Raw genomic sequence first — 19,367 nt, 5'->3', positions numbered from 1 at the left:
AAAACTGACTCTCAATGTTCTGTGAAGTACTATGCAAATGCAGCTGAGTATCCACTCAGATATTCACCTGTTAGGTTTTTTTCCTCCCCAACCAAATACCTGGAGTCCTTTTCAACAGTACTTCTCCAAATATCCAACACCAACGCATCCTACAACTCAGTTCAATTCAGACACTAACTACCGAGAGTCAGCATCAGACTCCACAGGTTTGAGGGCTCAGTTCCAAGAGACTGCCCTCACTTCACAGACCAGTCACAGGCATCAAGTCCCCAGGTTATCTGCTCTTTTCTCTGACTAGGTTACAAATTTTGGGGTTCCCATAAGTCCCCCTCAGATTAGATAATTTGCTAGAGTGACTCACGAAACTTGGGAAAGTGCTTTACTTACCTGTGTTATAAAGGACGCAACTCAGAAACAGCCAAATGGAAGAGATGCACAGGGCAAGGAATGGGGGGGGGGGGGGGGTGCGCAGAGCTTCCATGCCTTCTCTGGGTGTGCCACCCTCCCAGCAACTCCATGTCTTCAACTCAGAAGCTCCCTGAATCCATTGTTTAGGGGTTTTTAGGGAGGTTTCCTTATGTAGGCGTGATTGATTAAGTCATTGGCTATTTGTCAATCTCCAGACCCCTCTGCTCCCCAGAAGTTGGGGGATGGGACCGAAAGTTCAAACCTCTAATCGAGGCTTGGTGTTTCTGGTGACAAGAGGTTCTTATCACCCTTATCACTCAGGAAATTCCAAGAGTTTTAGGAGCTCTGTGTCAGGAACTGGGAGCAAAGACCAAACATCTTTCTTATTATACCACATCACCTTGCCATGTTTCCCTGTCTTTTAAAACCCTTCTAGAGACATCCTCCTTAGAGGCCTCCTCTGAGCCCTCCTGGCTCTTTCTGGCTCCCCCTCTGTGTGTACTCTCCATATTCCTGTAAGAGATTGACCAGGAACCTCGTGTTATTCTTCATTAGGCTTTTCAACATATAATTAGTTCCCCTGTGGCAGACCTTTTTAACAAGCTCCCCTCCAAATAAATCATTCATGGGAACAAGCATTCTCAGAGCACTGGAGTTAAGGCCCACCCGACTCTCTTCCGCTCAGAAGAATCTTAGGATGTCAGCCATAAGGGTGGACTTAAATGGCCCAGGAACTCACTGCAGCCCATTTCATGCAGGCATCCTCTCCACTTTGGGGGCCACCTCCATTGGTCTCTGGGTCACTGACATCCCATAAAGGAGAACTGGATCCATCTGAGCGTCCAGGGAGGCCTGTTGGCTCTGACTTCTTCAACTCTCTGTGGGGAAACTCTCAGAGCTGGGTCCTGAGACTCTGGGGGCCAAGACCAGGAGCTTTACTAGTTAAAATGGGATGGGTTGAGGATCAATTTGCCAGCAGGCCTCTGTGTATTCTGCCCCACTGGCTGGCCATCCCTGTCCCTGCACACACTCAACAGGACAGAAAACAGAAACACAACAACAAAAACCTCAGGAAACAAAGCTTTTCTGTTATGTTATTAAGAGATCTTCCTTTTGAAGCAAAAACCTGACTCCCTCCTTGGTTTGGGCTTTGATACTCTGCACCCGAGTCTCAGATGGTGAGGGCCTCAAGCCCACACTGGTAGATTTGAAATCCGTATTTAGGTCCCAGCATGTGGCAATGTGCTCCACTCTGATGACACTTTTCCTTTCTAATAATAGAGCAGATGAAGTAATATTGCAATTGATGTTCCTGGGGATTTGATTGGATAAGTGCATAAACTGTGGAGGTAGAAGGGGGTTGCATGGACGGATCACATTAGTATTCCCGTCCTATCAATGTGCGGGGCCGCGGACAACGTCAGCCGGACCGATTCCCTGCGTCTGCCAGTCCCGCCACGGATTCATCTGGGATCCTCAAACAGACGAGCCCGTAACGACGAGGGATCAAGGCAGCCCATCAGAGCCAATTGCCTGCTTCGGGGACTGCCAGCCTTCCAGGTCTGGTGACGGGGGAGGGAGGGGAAAGACAAACGAGCGCTGCTGCGGGAAGACACTGAGGCAAGAGCGACACTCGCCCCCCACCCCCCACCCCCCTTGCAGCAGAGGCTTTGAAAGCTGCTCCCCCATCTGAATGGAAACTCGGAACCACCGGGCGGCGCGTTCCTTCTCACCCAGCCTTGCAATCCATGCCGAGGGGAAGGCGGTGCGAGCCCACACCAGCTTCCAGCTCCTGGGACAGGGCCGGCAATGCTGCTGAGCAGAACTTGACCGAGCCCCTTCCTCGCTGCTAGTGGAAGAGATGCTGCACGGCACAGCCAGCGCTTCCCCGGCTCTCCTTCAAGCTGAAGGTTACCCGCCCGCGCAGCCAGCCCCAACCCTGTGAGCGCCGCGCCTCCGGTCCCGGCTCCTGCTGCTTGGCGGCGGCGCGCAGGGTAACCACCGGGCCGCCCGCGCCGGGGCGCACTGCACCAGCGGCTTCGGCTTGGTGGATGTGTATGCATGAGTTCTGCACCGAATGGGCGCAAAAAGCGCCCCAGCCGGTCCACCCGCTCTTCGATCTTCCAGATCAGCAAGCCCCCGCTGCAGAGCGGGGATTGGGAGCGCAGGGGCAGCGGCTCCGAGAGCGCCCACAAAACCCAACGAGCCCTGGACGACTGCAAGATGGTAGGTGAAAACTATGCCTCTATTTTTTTTTTTTTCTTTTTTGGAGGTGGGAGAACTGCATGTATTAATCGTTTACTTGAACGCCAGCCACTCCCCCACCCTCAGCGCCTCCATGCCGATCACGTGCACATGTACTATTTTAAAATCTGCAGTCCCCCAGATTCCGGGTGATACCGGGTCGTAATGGCCCCGCAAAGAAGTGCCACGGCAAAGGTCTTGGGGTCAGCGGCTGTAGGTCGCGCCTCTACCCCCTCGGAGAATGGTGGACGCGAAAGACGCGGTGAACTGACTTGCTTACTAAAGGAAGGAGGGAATGGAGAGGTGGGGGTGCTGCTCTGTGGGGAGACAGTAGCAAACAAACCCAAACGGACCTCACAGGGCTCTGCGGAAGGGACGAAGGTTCCAACGCAGAAGCTGTGACCAGTCTTCCTGTCAGGCTCCAGAGCCCGCAGGAGGTGAATGGTTTGCCTATTACAACCTACCTTTGGCCTTTATCCCCATGCAACTTCAAATTCGTATCCTAGTGGTAGTAGAGGGGAGCATTCTATGCGAGAGTTCCCACCATCAGTCTCCAGTGACCTGGGAGTGGCATGGTAGCTCCCCAAATACACTCTTGCTCTTCAGAAACTGAGTCTGAACGGGTAGGGGCAAGTAGGTCTGGAAAGAGAGCTTCCATGACCAGACTTGACCGAGATGAAAAACAAACACTTGCCTTGGACAAAGAGAACTTACCATCTTTGTGTCTTAATCTTTAAATAATGTGTAGGCTCCTTAAACTGGAGAGCCAGGGAAGTGGCTCAGGGGTCAGTGAGAGCTCGGGTTTACGTACGCTAGAATAGGAAACTTTCCGTTCAGTGTTTAGTAAAAGAAACACTTCTTTTCCAGCTTGTCCAAGAGTTCAACACGCAAGTGGCCCTGTACCGAGAGTTGGTCATTTCTATTGGGGACGTCTCGGTCAGCTGCCCCTCGCTCCGGGCAGAAATGCACAAGACAAGAACCAAAGGCTGTGAAATGGCCCGACAGGCACACCAAAAACTCGCTGCCATCTCAGGGTAGGAGTCTCTTGGCATTATTTGATGCATGGATGCTGATAGATACTTATGGTGGCCAAGGCCTCAGAGATGATGTCTGCAAAACTGAAGTTTTCACCAGTCACCCTGAGATCAGGATTCTCTAGAGAGCTATAAACAAACTATAGGCAAAATTATAATCTGAAGGTTGTGTGATTTTCGTATATGTATTGAAGATTTGGGTCATTAAGTGATGTTTTAAAAACATATAATTTCCATGTGTTGGTCATATACTGGAATTTGGGGCTTAAGACTTTTTTGCAGGATGTTTGGGCATCAAACTGAAGTTAAACCGTCATGCCTCAAGATTATTTTGTCATCTGGTTCTAAACGTCTTCTGCACAAAAGGCCTGTGCAGTGGAGAGAAAAATCTTTGCTAAATCCCAGATTTACTAAACTATTTATACCATGAGATAAATTCCTATGATGCCATTTAAAATGAAATCCCTAAAATAAAGTCTTGGATATAAATTACCGTCTTCACTGTAGTATGCGAAAGGGAAGTTTTAACATAAGAATAGCTTTTTAAAGATTGGAAGAATTCACAAACCTAACTAAACCTCAGCTGTTTATGCCCCCTCCCAAATTATTTTTATTTATTTTTACCCCATTTATGGATTCCCAAGCCTCTTTTAGGTGAGTGAAAACTCTCCTGGAACTCTAACCACTTCTTACTGATCTCTCAATCTTGGATTTTGTTAACAATTGCTATTTTCAGATAAGTATATAGAGCAAGGAAACATAGGAATCCCTACATAAATACATTAAAGCGTTTGATTCCATCTGGATATGGCCCTTTATCTATTTATCTGTGTGAGTGTGGCTTTATCACAGAAGTTCAAATTAGTCAGACTCACCTGATAATGTTGCAGACTGATCACTTGTAAGAATGATATCTAATTTACTTGAAAGAATCACTCTTTGCCATCTTTAACACCAGAAATATGTAGAGTGACTATTGGTTGATATAAAGATTGCCTCTCTTAGTAACTAGTTTACTTTTGACAACAGGCATTTTATATCATGAAAAAAGGTATACCATGCTAATTTCCTGGAAGTGAGGGATAAATAAGAAATGTTACAAAACAATTTTGTTTAGTAGAAATATTGAGAGGACATCTTTTTCTATTTTAACTGTTAAATTGTACTTAGGAAGTGAATCTCGGAGGTGGAAGGGAATTCAGTGTTTCAGGAATTTGGGGAAGAAATGAAGCTGTGATAAATCCCAGGAAAAAGGGAAGACAAACAATCCGAAACAAGAAGGGGAATAGTGATCGATTATAAACTGTAGTGAAACAGTCATTTAGGAGGAAAAGCAGGTTTAGAACGGAGAATTTCATGCTCAGGGAACAGCGTCTTTATAAACTTTGCATCCAGGAGTGTACGATGGGGTTATATGCAGGATCCCTTTAAGTCGGAACTCAAATTGGTGACATGTTCTAATCGGAGAAAGTGGACCGAAGAAATGGACAAGGAGTTCGATTTAGTCTGCTTTGCTACACACATGAAATTCAGGTTCTTCTAAAGGTCTGAGAAATAAAAAGCCCAAAACTACTGGCTAAAAGTTGAGTTTCAAAGATTTGAGGTGGATTTTGTTTACTCAGAGGTTTGTAGCCTTTGCTATTTGTTTGCATGATATCTGAAGATTGATGTTCATAGGTTTTATATGATGTTTCTCATGAAGGTTTATAAGAATTAGTGGGAAAATATGTTGTTCTTAGAACCTTTCAAAGGTGAGACCAACTCTATAAAATGTTGTAGGGTAAAATTTGAAACACTTTCCTCCTTAAAATAATAATTAAATACAGTTTGACCTTCTTTCTAACAAATGACAGCAACATAATTGGAGGAAATCCCTTTAGCTCCTCACCATCTGGGATCCGTTAATGAAGGATGTGATTCCCCTTGGCGGAATTCTGTTCCTGATACTGCTAGTTATGTGCACTGTCATTTCAACCTGATGCGAAAGATGGTAGGGAGGCTGTAGGATTCATTTTAAAATTTGAAGCAGAGGGAGAAAAGCAAAGGTTCTTGGGGGAATTCATAGAGAAAAAGACTGGATTTCTTGACTGCCCATTATTTACTGGCACAATCCAGCTAGTTCATAGAATAATCCTCTGAGAGGGGGGTTGTTATCCTTATTCCACAAATCGGTCTCATAGAGGTTAGGGAACTTGCCCAAAGTCACGTAACTAAGAACTGGTATAACTTTGATCAGCCCCGTGTTTCCATGCTTTTGAAATCCATGATCTTTCCTCTATGTAATGCTGCCATTCAAAAAATGTTATGTAAAAAGGAACAAAGTACTGAGACATGCTAACATGTGGGTGAACTTCAAAAAGAGTATACTACATGAAAGAAGCCAGTCACAAAATACCACATATTATATGATTCCATGCATATGCTCAGAAAAAACAAATCTATAAAAACCAGAAAGTAGATTAGTGGTTGCCGAGGGCCGGGGTGGGAACAGGGTGTGACTGCAGATGAGCTTGGGGGAACTTTTTGGGGTAATGGAAGTGTGCCAAAATTGAGCTGGGGTGATGGTTGTACAACTGTACATTTACTAAAAATCATTGAATTGCATGCTTAAAATAAGTGAATTTTATGGTATGTAAAGTACACCTCAATAAGTGTTTTTTAAAAAGGTGTGATCACCATCACTGTGATTAACACTTGCCTTTCGTTGGCTTTATTCTCTTCTACAAATGCAGCTTTTAGTGAAAGGGGTATGAGCTGTAGGAATGAATGCATAGGCTCTCCATGCATTCATCAAGATGCCTGCCCCATAGCCAGCATCCAAGCACCAGTGCTTTGCTCTGTGTAGGAATACAGATGGGGGAAAAGCAGGACTTGATGAAATAAATGAATTATCTCATTTCTTACCAACACAGCCCACTCCTTTGCTGTCTACCACCTGGCTTTGGGGCCAGAGGAGGGAGACAAGATTGAAGGTGGGCGGGATGAAAAGAGGATGAGGCAAGATAAATAGAGAGGAAGACAAAAAGCAATGAGTGAGAATTAAGCCACAACCACCGCATCACTTTCATCCCTGACTAGTTGAAACCCTCAAGGAACGGCAATCACAAGAGAAGAAAACTCAGACTGTGTTTCTCACTAGTTGGCCCTGGGTAAGAAGGCCATTTTCACAGACGCAACTGAAACACTTTCTCAAATTGTGTTTAGATCAGTGGAAGTTTGGGCACAGCCTTTTATTTCAAAGCCATTGCATGTTTTCTGGACAGAACTAGCCAGGTGAATCTGAAGTCTCCTCTGCCTGGCTTGATTTACCATAGTTATTGCACCTTTTCAACACTGATCCCTTCCTGGGTATTAAAGCTCAGAGGAGCCTTAAAGGTCACTTATAGAGTGGTCCCCAAATTTGTTTTAGCAGCCAAATCCGCCCTTCACTCTAAGTGTGGAAAGCCATATTTACAAGGCAGGTCAAGTGGCGTTGCTCTGAACACATGCACGTGCGCACACACACATCAGGTGTAAGTGGCTGTCTGGGCCCTGTCTCCTTGGACTTCCTTCCCAAAATGACTTCTAAGACACCTTTGAAGAATCCCTAGGGCTCCATGGCACGAAGAGTACTGATTTGGCACAGTTTCCTTGTTTTCTATTTGAGAAGTCTGAGATTCAGAGGATTTAAAGTGACGTTAGAGGCAACTTGCCTGGAATACGTACAGATTTTGCAGTCAGGCAGACCTGGGCTGAATACCCTCCTTTGTGACCTTGATGGAATTGCTTAACTCTTTGAATCTCACTTCCCTCATCTGTACACTTGTTGTCATGCTCACTCATGGGGTAGTTGAGAGGATTAAGGGAGCCAGGTACATGAAGCAGGGAGCACAATGCCCTGCCTGTCGATGGCACTCTGCCAGTCCCAAGCTGGTCTACGACTGGAACCCAGGTCTGTCGCTCCGTGGTTAGTGCCTGTTCCACCAACCACACCACCTCCTGATAATGAAGAGAGAGGAGCACAACACACAAGCTAGGTGTGACCTAGTGGAGCCAATATCCTCCAGCAAACCCTGGACGGAGATCATGCTATGGCTGGTGGTTTAGGATTGTCTTTTCTATTCTGCTTCTATGGTGTCTTGTTGGACAGGATCTTCATATCACTACCTTCTGTCAGGGGCTGCTCAAGAAGGTCAAAGTGAAGTTTCAGGATGATAATGTGAGAGGCAGTATGGTGTGATGGAAAAGAGCATTGACTCTAAATCACATTAGACTTGGATAAAATCCTGGCTTTGCCACTTACTAGGGATACATATGTATTGATATACAAATTGCTTCCAAGTGGTAACTAACAGTCTGGTACAGTGGTTAAGTACATAGACTTTGGAGCCAGACTGCCAGTGTTCACATCTCAGTGCTGCCTCTCACAAACAGTGTGTCCTTTTACAAAGTCATTGTCCCTCTCTGCCTCAGCTGCTTAATCGGCAAAAAGGGGTTAATAAATAAAGAGACCAAATCATATGTTACTGGAGGACTGAGTGGTTAGTATACGTCCAGCACTTAGAAGCCTATCTAGTACAATAAATGCTATTAAGTGTAGATTGGTGTCGGTGTAATTATTAATAAGACATTTAAAATTCAGGTGGTCCAGATCCGTCTATATTAAAAAGATTAATCCATCAAATATTTTTCAAATAAATATTTTGGCCGGAATAAATTTTTGTCTACCTTAGTTTCTTACCTTATGTTCTGAAGAATTTTCTGCCTTGAAGTTTCCCAGATGGCTATCAAAAGGCTTTTTCTTGAATACCTTAAAAATCATAGGGAGATGTGAGGGCTCGAAAGTAGTTTGAAATATTTTCTTTGTATAAATCAGCCTGGATTCTTCATAAATCAAATAATATTTACAAAATCTTTTGGCCTAGTTCTGGTATAGGCTGTGTGATGTTGGATAAGTCTGTTCAATTCTCGGTACAGCTCGCTGAGAAGGTTGACTTAAATGGCTTCTGAGTCTTCTGGCTCCATCACTCAGTGTTCTCTGTCAATTCATGTAGCATCACATAGACTTTGTTTACAGAACTGAGCTATGAAAATAAGCACTCTGCAGGAAGTTAGGTGATTGAATTCCAGAAATAATTTGTCGAGCTGCGACATACAATGATCACAAGAAGAATCTTAATTTCCTAACGGCCTTCTGGAACAATATAATGCATATCCTAGAGATCCATATCCACAGATTTCAGGTTTTTCCCTCCAGCAATTATTTTCCTGACCAGCCATGCCTATGTTTCTCTCCTTTTCTCCTTCCATTTCTCCTCATAGTCTTTCTTCTATTTTTTTCTTTTTTTGGCCTATTTTAGTTTTGTTTGATTCCCATTTGACTTCTCTGCTCTATTTTTTCCATTCCCACTTCTAGCTGGTTCTAGTCGGTTCCCTGCTGTTTGCGAGGAAGTTGGGAGAGTGAGGAGAGGGATGACAGAGAGCTGCAGCTTAGTGGGTATGCTCCTGTTCCACACTGGCCGAGACGGCAGCAATTACGTGGGGTGGTGGAGTGCAGAAGTGCTCGGTGCCCATGCAGCCAACTCCCTCAGCTTTCTTTGATCCACATGGTGGAGGAGGCCTTTGGGGTTAGTAAAAGAGGCCTGGTTGGCAGGCCTGCCAAGCCACTCACTCTATCCTTTCTGTTACCTTCCTATCATTTAAAAGCTTTTGCTTTTAAATTTTTAATTCTCACTGGTCAAATAGTGAAAGGCCAGTTATATCTACTCCAAAAGAATATACTATTCACCAGAGATGATGATGGGAGAACAGTTCTGTATTAGTTTGCTAGGGCTGCTATCACAAAGTACCACACACTGGGTGGCTTAAATGACAAAATTTCTTGTCTCACAGTTCTAGAGGCTAGAAGTCCAAGATCAAGCTGTGGCAGGGTTGGTTTCTTCTGAGGCTAGGAGGAAGAACCTGCTTCTGTTCCCTAGCTTCTGGTGGTTTGCTGGCAATCTTTAGTGTTCCTTGGCGTGTTGAAGCATCTCTGCCTTCATCTTCACGTGTCCCTTTCCCTGTGTATGTGTGTCTGTGTCCAAATTGCCCCTTTTATAAGGACACCAGTCATATCCGATTAGAGGCCCACCCTACTCTAGTAAGACCTCGTGCTAACTTAACTGATTATACTTGTAAAACCTATCTCCAAATAGGGCCACATTCTAAGGTACTGGGGGTTAGTGCTTTGACACATGAGTTTGGGGGGTGAAGGAGACACAGTTCAACCCAGAGCAAATTCCCTTGACTCACCTGCAGCAGAATGCACACTTGGGATCGTTTTGCCTGGTGGGGATGGAGTTTTGCCTGGGACTATCCACAGACTCCCTCAACACTTTCACACAAAGACTTCCCAATGCCCAATGTTTTGTTATTTGCAAGATTGTAGCTCATATGAGGGATGGGGTTTGTGATCATGGAATAGAATACTTTCTGTATGAAACGGACGTGTTCACGAAGGTATTGAATCCCCCGTATGGTTAACCCTTTACTTAACCAATTTAGTGACTAATATCTGAAGGTGGAACAAAAGTTCCAACTGTCGGAGAGAATACTAGGGGGAATCAGAGAGGCATCTGACAGTTCACATGTAGAGTGTTCACTTTCTCCGGTGTGCGCGGGAGAGCTGAGCGGGTAGGGTCCCTCAGTGGTGCTCATACTGTGGCTTAAGAAGCATGAGCGTACTCTGGAGCCAGGGACGAAATACTGACTCACTCCAGACCAAAGCAGAGGGCTATTATTAGCAACGAAACTAAATGTGACGTGGAATCTAGATGAGTGCTCTGCCATTGCCTGTTGAAGTTTAGCCTTTTTATGTCTTGAACAGATTGAATGACTTTCACCTTGTTAGAGCCTTCTTAATAGATGTTCCAATTAGAGAGAAAATTAAATCTAAAACGAACTTTTGGAAAAGTCATCGTCCCTTTATATTTATACTGTGAGGTACAAGAGAGCGGGGCTGTGTTTCATCTGTGAGTGGCAAGCTCAGCGAGGATATGTGTGTCTCATTAGTTTATTAAGTTTATTTGGTATTTAAAAATCTATTCTTAAAAGAAACTGTGTCTTTACACAGATTTTAGTAAGAATCGAGAAATTAGATTAGCTTACAATGTATGATATTTCTATTACATTTGAGTGTTATTTTTTTCTGGTTTGTAACTGTGAAACCAATATATTGGTTTTTAAATAACAGAGGGCTTGAAGGGCACACCTGAGATCGATTTCTGAGGCATACATAGGTGTTCTTCATTACAATGAATCAGCGGGCAGTGTGTATTTTAGAATTACTCATAAAGTAATTATGTTTAATTGAGGTTATTTGATGAAATGTCTCCCTAACATCTGTCAGCTTGGTGACTTTGTATTGAATAGTTGAATAATCATTTACCTTTGAGATCACCTTTTAAAACTACTTTTTAAACTCTTAGGTCTCATCCAAAAAGATATCTACATAAAGCACAGCTCCAGAGCAGTAACTGTACTGCCACTCAGATCATTTAGTCTCTCGGCTCTACAGGACATGTCTTAAAAAGAAAATAAAATCTCATGAAAAACATTTAATTGCTTGTCTATATACATACATATACACATATGTACATTACTTGTCTGTATACATATATGTATATATAAACTAAGCATATATATGTGTGTGTGTGTGTATATATATAGATAGATAGATAGATAGATACTAAACTTATTTGTGAAATAGACTCCTGTTAGGATATAGTGTCTGAGCCTTTAAATAGAAGAGCTGATTTAGCAAATAAAGGTTTCCAATCTAATGGGAAGCTCTAGATACAATCAAGTCAACAAAAATCAACTTAACATCTGCAGGTGTGGATACATAGTAAACTGATAACCTATACCAATTTAGCCAAGTTTGAGCAAAAGGGGAAAATACATACTAACCCGGAAGTCAGACCCCTAGTGTATCCTGCAGTCATTAGGAATGAAGAGTGAAGTCCCCCTCCTCCCTATTCTGTTGGTTACCAAGTCCCGCAGTGTTTTACCTATTTCAGTTTTCTATTTCTCTCCTTCTTTCCCCATTTCTCTGGCCACCCTCTTAGGTCAGAATTGTGTCCCATCCGGCCACCAACTACTGTAGTGCCTCCCCGTTGGTCTCCTTACCTTCCATCTTTCACCTCTTCTTTTCAATTTACTCACTAGATCCAGCCTAATCCTCCTAAAACTCTCCTCTGATCTTGTCATTTCTTTGCTTTAAAACTTCCAAAGGTTCTCTACTGCCTAAGCATGTTCCTTCAAATGTGGTCCCTGGGTGGCCTGTCTCAGAATCACCTGTGTTGCCCTCAGACCTAAAGAACCAAAATCTCTGGGGAGTGAGGCCTGGAAATCCAACTTTTTAACAAGCACCACCCCATCTCCTGGGAGATTCTTGAACGTGCTAAATATAAGGCCTGTCGGTCTGAAGCAGCGATTCTCAACCTGGGCTGCACATTAGAATCACTTGGGAAGCTTAGAAAAACTGTTGATGCTTGAATTCTATCCCCAGAGTTTCTGATTTAAATGATCTGGGATGCTTCCTGGGCGTTGGGATGTATTTTAAAGCTCCCCAAGGGAGCATCTGTATCAAAATGGATTATATTTGGCTAATTTAACAAAAAATTCAAAGTAGCAGTTGCTTAAAGACACTAGGGTTTATTCTCTGACAGAAAAGCAGCCCTAGAATGGGCACCTCAGAGCTGGTGTAGTGGCTCCATGAAATCATCATTCTGTCGCCCATTCTTAGTTTCCGGCTTCCATCCTCAACGTCACTTTATGATGGAAGGTCACTACAGGAGCTTCAGCCATCCTCCAAGTTCCAGACTAGAAGAAAAGAGGAAGGGTAAAGGCCACACTCCCCAGCTGAGTCAGCTCTCTTTAAGCACACCCAGACAAAACTTCTTCCAGAACTGTATCACATGGCCACCTAACTACAAGGGAGACTGGGAAATGCATCTTTGTAGTCATCGCCACCTTAAATAAAAGGAAGACTTTGTTACCAAGGAAAAGAGAGAGAATGAATATTGAGAAACAACTGAGAATCTCTGCCACAGTTCCCAACCTGTATTTCTGGACTTAGCTTTTACCACTTAACTTGGAAACTCCTTACTTACTCAAACTGGTCTGTATTTTATTTCTTCAGTGTGTGTAACAGGATGGCTCTATCCTATTAGCCTACATATATGGCTTCTATATGTAAAGCATACTCTTTAGCTATTAAAAGAAATAATTTTCTCCTGAATGTCAGGGTTTCCCTTGCAGACTCATCATACATAGTCCACGATGCTCCTCACGTGATAACTGGAACAGAAAGAAGGGTCCCAAAAGGATTAAGAAGATTTTGCTGCTTTTCAATGAACCCATGGGAAAGACAAGAGGTTCAGGAGCCACTTGGGAGGTCAGGAAGTTAGGCAAGGTGCCTTTGAAAGGGCTCGAGTGTAATTTTCACAAGACAGGATGTGAAATGGGATAGGACCTGCAAGGAGTATAAGTAGTGGCACTCAAGAAATCAATTTGAAAAAAATAAATCTACTTGAGATTGAGTGGGACTCTTTTTAAAAACTGTTTAAACTTCCTTTAATAAATCAAAGAAGAAATTTTATGAAGGAGTTAAAATCCAATGAGCTATTAGGAATAATAGGCAGGGAGGCAGGGTTTTCTGGATATGGGGATAAGCTGCAAGATGGTCTATGATCAAGATTATAATGAGTTCATTAAGAGAAATTGAACTCGAAACTCATTATCTCACATAAGCAATGTTACATATAGTAGTTAGGTCATAAACGGTATTTAACCCATACCTCCCTAAATTATAAACCTATTCAACGTATTTGACAGTATTTCCTATGGGGAAATACATTCATTTCCACCTTTAAAAGTCATTCCCTTTCTGGGAACCTATTCATAGAGCACTTACCATATGCCACATGCTTTTCTATGTGCTAGAGATACAGTGGTTCTGAACAAAATAGAGACTATCTACCTGCATTCACAGTGGGGGGGATCAAGAAGCGCTATGGTCTGAATGTTTGTGTTCCTGCAAAATTCACATGTTGAAATCCTCATGCCCGATGTGATGGTATTGGTAGGTGGGGCCTTTGGGAGGTGCTTAAGCCATGAAGGTGGAGCCCTTATGAATGGGGCTAGTGCCTTATAAAAGAGGCTCCAGAAAGATCCCTGGCCTCTTCCACCATGTGAGGACGCAGTGAGAAGGCACCAGCTATGAACCAGGAAGAGGGCCCTCACCAAACACAACCACAGTGGTGCCTTGATCTTGGACTTCCAAGCCTCCAGTACTGTGAGCAATAAATTTCTGTTGTTTATAAGCCACCCGGTCTGTGGTATTTTTTTATAGCACCTGAATGAACTAAGACAAAAAGAAACAAGCAAAAGGGAGAACACTTCCGATAGTGATAAGTGCAATGAAGAAAACAAAATAGGATGACATTATTAAAGAATGGTAGGTACACTGGGGGTAGTTATTTTCAGATAGGCTATTCAGAAAGGCACCTCTAAGGAGGTGACATTCTAACTTGATATCTGACTTTGAGAAGGAACTAGTCATGTGATGATCTGACAGAAAAGAATTTCAGGCAGAGGGAATAGCAAGTGCAAGGTCCTAAGATGAACCGACCGTGGCATGTCTGAGAAAAAGAAAGAAGACCAGATTATCAGTTTGGAATTGTCTTCAGCTGCAAGTAACATAGGCTAGATTTCAGTGACTTAAACACGTAAGAGTTTATTTTTCTCACATAGTTAAAAACCCAGGGGTAGGGGGTTGCAAGTATTGGTTCATGATTTAAAGACATCGAGATGGAGATTTCTGTAGTATGCCAAGCATTTTCCTTGAGGTCCCAAGATTGCTGCTTTAGTTCCGGAAATCATGTCCATGTTCCCAGCAGGTAGGAAGGACAGAGAACAAAAGGCAAACACATAAGACAATTAAGTGTGTCTGTCTTTAAAGGACTTTCTCAGATGCCTCACGGAAACTTCCATGAACATCTCTTTGGCCAAGACCATGTCATGTGGCTTTCCTGGATAAAGTTTCATGATCTGATTTCTATACATCTCTCTCCATACTAGCTGTTTAGTGAGGACAAAAATTTTCCAATCCATAAGCCAAAGTGATGTTTCCTGAGGCCCAGGACTGGGGAGACAGGAAGGGTAGGGAGCTTGGATGTGAGAATTGAGGAAAGAGTCCTGCAGTGGGGAGAAAGAAGTAGAAGGATGTCAGTATCCACCTCCCCTTCCTGCTCATTTCCTTCTTGGTTTGTTTGTTCATTTTTCTGTTAAACATTGATCACCTACTATGGGCCAGATACTGTTGTAGACTCTGGAGGTATAAAGATAAATAAAACACAGTCCCTGCCTTTGAGGAGCATACTGCCTAGATCAACATGTAAACAAATCACTGCAAAAGAGAGTGATCAATGCTGCAATAGAAATATGTAGATGATAGAGTGGAGGCACAAAGGAGGCAGCGATCAGCTCTGCTTGAGTGGGTGTAGCTGGGAAAGAAGACTTCACAGAGGGGATGATGCTGTTTGGACTGAGCTTTGAAAAGCAAGTAGCAATGTCCTTTCTTGGTCATTTATGTGGCCTTAGGCCTCCTGCCATGAGTAAACCTTAGGGGACACTATTTGTCTGTCTTGAACCAAGGGGAAACAGAAATAGGAGTTTAAATGTGCTGAGAACCAACTGCGTGTTGTACCCTGACTTCATCTTTATTATCCCAGCGGGATAATGGCCTTTTTAAAGGCTGCCATGTTGGCTAGGAGATGCATTTACCTGTAGGGAACAGAGGCAAGCCTACAGTGGCCTAATCAGAGAGCAAAGAATGTAGAAGAGGGGGAGGTGGGATTATTTCATCAGTTTGAGCATGTCAGGACAATGGTCCTTATGATTCTTTTGACTTTTCCCTTATGGTTCCAAGATGGTGGTCCCATCCAAAGCAAATGAGGCTCCAGGGCTTTCCCTTGATTCTAGATGAGGCACACCTGGAAGCTTTCCAGGCGCCCAGAATGCTAGATATTTTATAAAGCTTCATTTTGTAGTAAACTTAGGTTCAGAAAGTTGAGATATTCGGTTAAGATTCTTGGTGGGCCTGGGGTTTGAACCCTGGTCTGTCTGGTGCCAGGTCTTTATTCTTGAAACTATGCTGGGCTGTTTCCCTGGACATCCTCATTCTTGGAGTAGCCCAGGATACGCCTACCTGCTTTCCTTCCCTTTCACTGCCACAAAGTATTATTTCCACTCAGTCTCTCTCCTCCTCTGGACACACTTCAGGACAAGGACCTCTTCAGCCAGCACACAGCTGATTTGAGGGTTTTTAAAGTTTCCTAAGCTGGTAAGAGGAAAACGGCAGACAGGAAAAATAACAAAATTATGGCCTTACCGAAGCTGCCAGTGGAATGTGAACTGTTCTTGGCTCTGCATTCTTGAGTCCTCAGCATTTCTCTCTGGGATCTGAATTTTTCAGATTTTCTTCCTCCATGCTATCTCTACTCAAATTGCTCCATTCTTGGGCACCATTTTTCTTATTCATTTCCCTATGCAAGTCCTAGAAATGACAGTGTCAGATCAGACGTTGACCTAGGTCTAGTTAGGCTGAATTCTGAGTTTCAAGAACTGACCTGCTTCTTCCTAGCAGAGGACATTTGAAGAAGAGTGGGACACCCCATTACCACAGTGATATTGGCCACCCAATACCACTCAGGATGTCGATGAGTAAAGGGGTGAAAAGAGAAATGGAGGTGAGAGTGAAAAATGGTACCAAGTGCTGGAGGGGTTCAAAGGAGAGACAGCTTCCCACTGGGGTAATGGGAACACTCAAGAAAGTTACATTAGAAATTGGGTGAAAAGATGGGAGGAACCCATAAGGAATGAGATTGGGAAGAGATTACTAGACCAATCTCAAAGCACCACTTCTTAAAATACCCTATTCCTTTGTCAATAAACCCACAAGAGCTCCTACTTTCCCAGCAAATGGAGTTTAAAATCATAATAGTAATTATCTGAATTGCCCCCCTCATGGTATTTCCAGTTTTTGGCCAGAATGATGGCTTGTTAAATCTTGAGGCTCTGAGTGTTAGACTCTTTTATTCCCTTAGTGGGTCTAATTTTGAAGCATTCCAATTTGATTTGGAATTCTCATTTCCATTCTTGCCATCCACTCACTAAATTGAGGAATTATGTGAAGCTCATGGTTTTTTTCTCTCTCAGATGTTCATTATCACTAAACAGATAATTTCTGACTTTTCGTCTTCAATGTCATATTCCTATTATTCTATGACTGGGAAAATTCCTATTTATCTTAGAATTAAAGAATAAACCATTCCCCCTTATCCTCACTAAAATATTTCTGATGTGGAAAAAATTTAGGTAGAAAATAGAAATTCCTAAAATTATCCCTGGTGTATAATCATGTATAATTCATGACTCTTGAATTATACACTTCAAACATTTGGGGTTTTGTGTCATTATTTCTTTTTGAAGAGGAATTATTTTTTTTAAAAAAATGCTACTCCTGTCTGTCCTGTTCTGCTATAACAAGAAGCAGGTGGGATAAGAAATGAATAATGGGAAAGTGAGTCAACAATCAATCACCTTAACACTCTTGTTCTTACTAGCACTTTATTAACTTTTATGAAAATTATTTGTTTTGGTTTCATGATCATCCTCATCTGGGTCCTGTTCAAACATCATGGCTGGTGTAGAAAGGCCTTCCCTCTGAGGACCACAACAGAGTTTCCCCACCCCCCAAAATGAGCTAGATGAGGCAAATATAAATGGTCACACTCTTTCTGTGGTTGCAATTTGAGAATGCATAGTTAATATGAGTACAGCTGTCCCCTCTATGGAAGAGAGAAATACGCTACTGAGAGATGAGTGGAAGGTCTCTCCCAAACTGAGTGTATTAGTAAGGGTTCTCCAGAGAATCAGAACCAATTGGAAGTGTGTGTGTGTGTGTTTGTAAAATGAGGAATTGGCTCATGCAATTATGGATGCTAAGTAGTCCCACAATTTGCTGTCTTCAAGCTGGAGACCCAGGAAAGCAGGTGGTATAGTCCAGTCAGAGTCCAAAGGCCTGAGAACCACGGGAGCCAATGGTATAAGCCCCAGTGCGAGGGCAGGAGACTGATGTCCCAGCTCAGGCTGTCAGGCAGGGAGAGAGAATTCAACCTTCCTTCACCTTTTTGTTCTTTTCAGGCCCTCAACAGATTGGATGATGCCCACCCACATTGGGGAAGGCCATCTGCTTTACTCAGTCCACCAATTCAAGTACTAATCTCTTCCAGAAACACGTTCACAAACGCATCCAGAAATAGTGTTTAACCAGCTGTCTGGGTGTCCCGTGGCCCAGTCAAGTTGACACATTAAATTAACCATCACACTGGGTCAGTTCCCTTGACCACAGCAGATGGCTGAATTCATAATTCTCAGAGTGTAGCTGTGTGGGGATCACCTGTGGACATTTAAGAAACCTTCTCTGTGTGCGTAGCAAGAGGGGAGAGTTGAAGTAGCTCCTGCCAGTCAGCACACAATCAGGAATCAAGACTCATTCACCCCTCACCTGAGAGTACTACATGCAGAGCAACAGGCTATGGAGATTATTGTATCTTTCAAACTGGATGACTCCCGTGAACATTTTTCACCATAAATCATGTTTTCTTACTATCTGAAATCTGAACTCAAATGGCTGCATCTGTTTGAGTACTGTACCATCACTGAATAATGAGGAAACTGCTCAGATTATTTTAGGCCACAGCAGGCACCATAATGCAAATTCATTCGGCAAATGTTCCCTCCATAAAACAAGCCTTATCAACTGTTTTTATATTCATAGATTCAATCTTTTGTTTTCTGAGGATGAAATATGTTTGAAGCTACCAAGTCTGTTCAGACTCAGAGTGGCTTTAAATTATTCTCTGAATTTTAGTGTTAGGTGATTGTACAGGCACCATTGTAGATCTGATGTGAAAATGTGAAACAAACCCAGATTATCTGTTTAGATGTAATCTTTCCAAAAGAAGTGCCATCACAGTTCATTCTGGGAAAGTCTCGCTTCATGCTTCAGCAGACAAAGGAGTTCTCCAACTTCTGAGAAGGAAATTTTGTGGGATGCGAAAGGGAAAGAGGCAGGAAAGGAGAATGGTTTAGCTGAAAAAGAAGAGAGAAAGTGGGGAAAGAGGAACTAATTAGCTCTTTGGGAACCATGCTGATTAAAGAGTTGGTACTGCCAAGAGACAAAGGAATAAAGTTGAAGGGGAAAAAAAGGGAATATGCAGTAGTAGGGTTAGTGGTTGGAGGCAGTGTGCAATTCAAGCTCTCCACACAGGTCTGTCAGGGGCCCAAAGAGGCACTGTGGAAAAGTGAAGTGGGCAAGGTGGGGCGGTGGTGAGCTGGAGAGCACGTGCTTGGAGATCTGAAGCAGGCGGCTGCCACCCGGGGTTCATTGATTGCTGACTCCCATGTGGAAATGTGGGCCAAATGTGCCATATTTGTGGCTTTTTCCTTAAGAGAACCTGCGAACTCACGTTTGTGTGTGAAATATCACGATTTTTAAATGTTGCCCACCAGGAAAATTCTGCCCACTAAAAGTGGCCCTCAGCTCTTACTGTCTACCTAGTTAATTGTCACTTGCTTGCTTGCACAGAATATTTG

At 43.3% G+C, this 19,367-nt stretch overlaps 1 protein-coding gene and 1 long non-coding RNA gene across 3 annotated transcripts in view; one reads left to right on the top strand and one right to left on the bottom strand.

Annotated features, from left to right (window-relative positions):
* Window positions 1–1,722: 1,722 nt before the first annotated feature.
* The window catches only part of RGS7BP (regulator of G protein signaling 7 binding protein), a 101,475-nt gene continuing 83,830 nt past the window's right edge, over window positions 1,723–19,367 (top strand). Inside the window, exons 1-2 of one of the 2 annotated variants that reach the window (XM_014848512.3) lie at window positions 1,723–2,634; window positions 3,520–3,686. In XM_014848512.3, the coding sequence (XP_014703998.1) occupies window positions 2,470–2,634; window positions 3,520–3,686 (332 nt within the window). In that variant the 5' untranslated portion in view covers window positions 1,723–2,469. The remainder of the gene's footprint in view (window positions 2,635–3,519; window positions 3,687–19,367) is intronic. The other variant, XM_070519596.1, reaches the window with a different exon arrangement.
* LOC123286553 (uncharacterized) overlaps window positions 11,689–19,367 on the bottom strand; it is a 33,113-nt gene continuing 25,434 nt past the window's right edge. The window contains exon 3 of the long non-coding RNA XR_011506440.1: window positions 11,689–12,527. This is a non-coding gene — a long non-coding RNA (uncharacterized lncRNA). The remainder of the gene's footprint in view (window positions 12,528–19,367) is intronic.

This window comes from Equus asinus, chromosome 10 (assembly GCF_041296235.1).
Source record: "Equus asinus isolate D_3611 breed Donkey chromosome 10, EquAss-T2T_v2, whole genome shotgun sequence".
Lineage (NCBI taxonomy): Eukaryota > Metazoa > Chordata > Mammalia > Perissodactyla > Equidae > Equus > Equus asinus.
The sequence above is the reverse complement of the archived record's forward strand: the minus strand, read 5'-3'. Positions and strand labels throughout refer to the sequence as shown.